At 37.5% G+C, this 5,550-nt stretch overlaps 2 protein-coding genes across 2 annotated transcripts; one reads left to right on the forward strand and one right to left on the reverse strand.

Annotated features, from left to right (window-relative positions):
- The first annotated feature begins 962 nt into the window (after positions 1-962).
- On the forward strand, positions 963-1,855 carry LOC116161794. Its single transcript, XM_031475262.1, has 4 exons — positions 963-1,190; positions 1,240-1,422; positions 1,470-1,556; positions 1,607-1,855. The coding sequence occupies exons 1-4, from the start codon at positions 968-970 to the stop codon at positions 1,822-1,824; spliced, it is 711 nt and encodes a 236-aa protein (XP_031331122.1). The 5' UTR covers positions 963-967; the 3' UTR covers positions 1,825-1,855.
- Positions 1,807-3,130, reverse strand: LOC116161793 (putative nuclease HARBI1). The gene is made up of 3 exons (XM_031475261.1): positions 2,832-3,130; positions 2,486-2,772; positions 1,807-2,425 (listed from the first exon to the last, which is right to left on the reverse strand). Exons 1-3 carry the CDS (start codon positions 3,083-3,085, stop codon positions 1,860-1,862), a joined length of 1,107 nt encoding a protein of 368 aa, XP_031331121.1. The 5' UTR covers positions 3,086-3,130; the 3' UTR covers positions 1,807-1,859.
- Between the last annotated feature and the right edge of the window lie 2,420 nt (positions 3,131-5,550).

A 5,550-nucleotide genomic window follows, 5' to 3' on the forward strand; every position in this document is an offset into this window, starting at 1 on the left:
TAATTTTACACTTTTGATAATTTTGTATCGCCGTCTGCCCGTCTATCTCCGTCTGTCTGTCCACCCGTCTGTCTCTATCCAGGTGCAGTTGTGCATGATAACTTTTGTATTTGCGTAATCCAATTTTCTTATTCGTTAAGATATTTGTATGTAGGCGCCTCCAGTAAAGGTAAAACTAATGCCGAATTAAAAATTTCCAATTTTTTTTAATGAAATGTATGTAGGCACTTCGAATGAAGGCAAATCAAAATAATTACCTATTGCGCATGCCCAGACCCACATTCGTTGTTTGTAGACTAATTCTTCTAAAATTTTAGAGTAGGGTTCTTCTTATAAACTGAAGTAGCACGTCAAAAATGGATTGCACATATGCAACGCTTACTTTATTAATTGTGGCCCGATTTTTACGGTTTTAACAGAAGTTACACCTTACAAATGGGAAATGAATGCAAGTGGAAATGCGCTTTTTTCACTCATGGTATTAAAAATAGAGCAGGGTTTGAATCTAGTTCTAATCTAGTGAAAGCTTGAGCCAAATTACCAAATTTGCTATGGCCAGCACACCTGCGCATGCGCTTTCTGTCCAAAAGCTTTTCAGCTCTTCCTGTTATGTCTATAAGAGTACGAGTATGTGTACCAAATTTGATTCCAATCAGGTTTAGTCGTTTAGCCGAAAATTAGAGAATAGACAGACAGACCGACATCACCGGGATTTTGTTTGATGCGGATTCCAGGCGCTTGAATATATGTATTTCTGTAAAAAAAATGGGCGGGTGGTAAAAATAAAAGATTCACCGTCAAGACTCATTCTTCAACTGGTTGATTGTTACTTGAAAAGACTTGCGTGTTAATGCTACTTTTAGGGCCGGTTGTATAAAACTTTACTACAACCGAAGGTTGAACAACCGACGGTTCAATTCGACCTTCGGTTGGAAAACGCAGGCGTTGTATAAAACATGCAAGCGTCATGGAGAAGAAGACACCTGAGCAACTACGTACCAAGTACGACAATTTGAAAAAGGATGCAAGGCGATACTTTGCAAAGCAGAGGCAAGATATTTATAGAACAGGTGGGGGTGTTATTGAAAATGTCATCAGTGATATTTTAAAACATATTTTTGAAAAAATACGGGCTATTACAACCCTTTCTATGGAAGGCATTGAACCACCTGTTGGTGATAGCGATTTTTGTAAGCATAACAGTTACACTTGTTTAGTATTAATGTGACGTGCTTATAGGTAGTTTAAGTACTTCTGAAACAAGCAACTTTGAAGAGACATCTAAGTCTGTGGCAGAGGCAGGTGATGACGACCAACATTTCACACAACCTCTTGATGATAAAATGCAAGATGTTGAAGGCATAGAGGTGGTATATGTAGAACCTTGTGTAGAAGAAAGTGTGGCAAGTACACCAGCAAACGGTAAGTGTACCTTAACACATTAACATTTATTATGTTGTATGTCACAGATTGGAGTACCTACACACCAACTATGTTGCGGACAAAAAAACATAAATTGCTGAGAGAGAAAAAAGGTGATACAACAAATAAGAATGGTTAGTATGTACATAATTTAGCAGTATTAATGACTACATAAAAATTACAGCACTTACATCATCTAAGGTGTTAAATGAAATAACCAATTCCAAAATTGAGTTGAATAAATTAAAAAAAGATTTATTAACTCAAGAGATTAGAGAAAAGGCAGAACTAAACAAAGAGATTTTAGACACTCATAAATTAAAAAAGGAAAATTTAAGATTACAAAATGAGTTGCTATCCTTACAAATTAAAAAGCTAAAAGAAACAAATAGCATTGTATAAAAACTTTACTCTTTAATTTAATGTAATATTAAGTTTTATAATGTAGAAAAATAGTTAATAAATGGTTGTCTATAAAAGTTACGGTTTTCTGCTTCCACATGGTTCTGTGGTTGATCATCAATCACTGGTACAATAACATCAGGATCAACCAATGGTTCCCCGTCATTTCTAGCTCTTGCTAGGTTATGTAAAGTGGCACATGCAATAATACTTTGTTGTGCTGTTTGTAGCTTGATACGTATCCCTATGCTTAGTATGGGAAAACGACGTTTCAACACTCCAAATAGCCTTTCAATTGGATTTCTTGTACGGATCTGGGCCTCGTTAAATAATTGTTCAGCATCATTATTTGGATGCAGTAATGGTGTTATTAAATACTTCTGTATGGCATAACCAGAATCTCCTAAGATTATGCTGTTATTGAATTCACCATTCTCTAAGCGGGCATGAATCCTAGAGTTGTTGAATATGGTTTGGTCATGTGTAGATCCAGGCCATCTCACTACTATATCCAGCACTCGAAGAGATGCATCCCCAACAACTTGTACAATTAAAGAAAAGTATCCCTTTCGATTACGAAAGTACTCTGCATTGTGGCCTCCTACAAATTTTATATATTTGAAGTTACGAATTAGATAAATTGGCATAATTTATTAATTACCTGGGGATTGTATGCGGACATGGGTGCAATCGATGGCTCCTATTGTACGAGGAAATCTGGCAATGTTGTAAAATGCCAATTGATGATTTCTTATTTCCTCTTCAGTATTAGGCATACGAATGTAGTTTTCAGATAAAGTACAAATAGCAGCTGTAACTTTTTTTACAATCCGGCAAGCCGTGGATTTGTGGACCCCACTAAAATCTCCAACAGCTATGAGCATATTCCCTGTAGCATACAGGCGTAATGTTAATAACAGCTGGTTCATAGGTGTAATCGCCTTATTCCTATTGGAAATACACACAGAAATATTGTAAACAGTGATTAATTTGAAGTTTGCACTTACCTATTACTTATAGTTGCCAACTGGCCCTCGATTAATTCTAATAAAAAAAGAACAGATTCCTTTTGCAAACGAAATCTCATCGTAAATTCCTGGTCAGACCACTTTGTAAAATTATCTGGTCTTTCTCGAAATGTACGTTCGCGCCTGACTCTACGATTTAGCTCTAAAAGTAATTCTTCATCTGAATCTGTAGAGCTAGAGCTGCTACTACTATTCATAACTTCATATTGATCAGAATCTGATGATGCATCCATAATAAACAGAAACTTAATTCCAATTATCAACAAAATATGAAAGATGAAACTCAATAAAATACACGCGATGTAGGTACTCGGGAAAAAATCATAACCTATAAATTGAAATTCGAACTGGCGGTTGACGAACTGGCGGTTGACTAGACTGGCGGCGAGCGCCAAGGATTCCACTTTGGCTTTCACATTGCGCGCATGCGTACATACATTATTTTGCTTATCAATTTCAACAGTTACCTTAACCCTAGCCTAATAGTTTTCCGTATTTGTGTTTTGTACGATTTGGGTTTTTATTATATTTAAAAATGAACAGTACTAATATTTGCAAACTTTGCAACAAATTATTTGGCGAACGCTATAACTTGAGAGCGCATATAAAAAAATTTCATCCAGGTAAGAAACACCATTTCTTATCTATTCGAAACATAAGAAAACATGTAATTAACGTTGTGGTAATAGTTTACTATCCGTGCTGGTATCATTTCAAATTCGGCAACAAGACCCGCACACGCACATGTCAAGTACCATACAAGAAGATTCAGGGAAACGACCAGCCCTCCGTTAACATCGGTTACGAAATGGACACATAACCACCGCCGACTCTACGTAACCAACCGCTCATCAAAAGTAGTTTTTAATATAGGTACACCGGCGCTGAAGTCTGCACATTCCCAAGGAGGTAAACAGCCTACAAAGAGCTCAACACTTCTACAGCACTTTGAAACGAGGTACCGAGGTGTACAAAAGGATGTGCATCAGCGTAAAAATCTAATCTGCTCCAACTTTTATATACTACCGCTGCATCATAGAGTAGATCAACCGCCGCTCCTCTACAAATGCTCAAGGTTTACCGCTGTCAACAGCGTAGATCTAAACACTTTTACAACTCCGGAGAGGGAGAAGAAACATCAAAGTAACGTGCTAAAGAACTTTCCCGCTGGAACAGCAAGTATTACCTTTGTCATGGACTCCAAAACCTGTTCATAGAAAACAAATCCCCTGGAAGCTGGTTTAGTGACCCATGTTGCAGTGCCCTAAGGAGTCTCTGCCAGGTCCGCTTACCGGATCCTCGATGCTTCCCCCTTTGTTCATTATTCCGTCGTTTATCGCTACCAAAATGTTTCAATCCTTGTTGATGTTAGAGTCAAGTTGTTCAATGTTACAATTTTTGCTGTGTTCAAATACCAAATAAAAACTGTAAAGGTTTTGTATAATATAAAAAAAACATCTATACAGGTATAATTAGCACATAAGTAAAATTTTTAGACTGTTATAGAGTCGCTATTAGCTTCAGCTATTTGCGATACGACCGATGTCTGAGCCTTAGGGCAACTCGAGGGGCAACTACTTTTCCTTCTGCACACTCTCTTCTTCCTTCTCGAACAACGTCGTCTGCAACTCCTTCTTTTCCTTTTACAAGTACGCCTCTTTACTTTACGTTTGCACGTGCGCCGTCTTTTCTGCAGCTTACATCTGAGCTTCCTTCGCCCAGGTTTACACTTAGTTCGAAAGGGCTTAGCAGCCCTTCCGGCCTGTGCTGCTCTGCACTGGTACTTTCTTCTGCGAAATTCACTCATGTTGCACCACCGGCGAGCTCCTTCGAGCGTCAGCTTGCATGAAAGCCACGTGGGGTATTTCTTACGCAGCTCTTGTAAGAAATTTAAAAAGGGATTTTTCGAAAAGCGGGAGTTTTTTCGTCTTTTGCAGATTACGTTTGTGCCCTTCTCTCTACGTCTACGTCTTCTACATGCCATAATTTCGGAATAAAATTCTCTGAAAGGTCAAACTAAAATTTTGAAGTTAACAAAACAATCTTGTTTGATACGTTAGTAACGCCCAGACGACTACGTAGTTTCACAAATTTCCTATGCAACTAACAAAGTTTGTCTATGGTTACCACTTTATTTTCCAAGGAGACGTAAAATGGTCGGCGAAATACTGACATTCATCACGTCGATCTTTCAGAGAAATGTACAAAAATTCGAAAAGTGAAATATCACGTCCAAATTGGTGTTCGCAGTTCATAGCTTTTCAAGCAAGGTACGGCCATTTTCTGTTGCTGAAACGCTCATAGTTCTTACACTTTTTATTTCTCTTTTGGAATTACAGATATGTAATTCGGAAAATGTTTTGTCGAATGTTAAATTACAACAGAGAAAATTTTGAAGTTAAAACTGACATATAAGTGTGTTGCTTGGCAACTTTGGCAAATGACATTTGTTAAATGATTGCCATGAGTGAAGTTGTCAGAAAGCGTTAAATTTGAACTAAACCAGAAGAACATTTAGCCAACAATAATTGGTGCCGAATAATATTCAACAAGACTATTTCGCGAAACCAAATAACTAAAATGACATTGCTCATTTTACAAAGTAAGGTAACTGTTATTTGTGGATATGCTACAGGTAAGAGCTTTGCCATTTAAAAGACAGCCGTTACTATGTAATTTTGCCACTAGTTTAAGGTCT

The sequence above is a fragment of the Photinus pyralis genome, unplaced genomic scaffold (genome assembly GCF_008802855.1).
Source record: "Photinus pyralis isolate 1611_PpyrPB1 unplaced genomic scaffold, Ppyr1.3 Ppyr1.4_LG10, whole genome shotgun sequence".
In the NCBI taxonomy this organism is placed as follows: Eukaryota; Metazoa; Arthropoda; class Insecta; order Coleoptera; family Lampyridae; genus Photinus; species Photinus pyralis.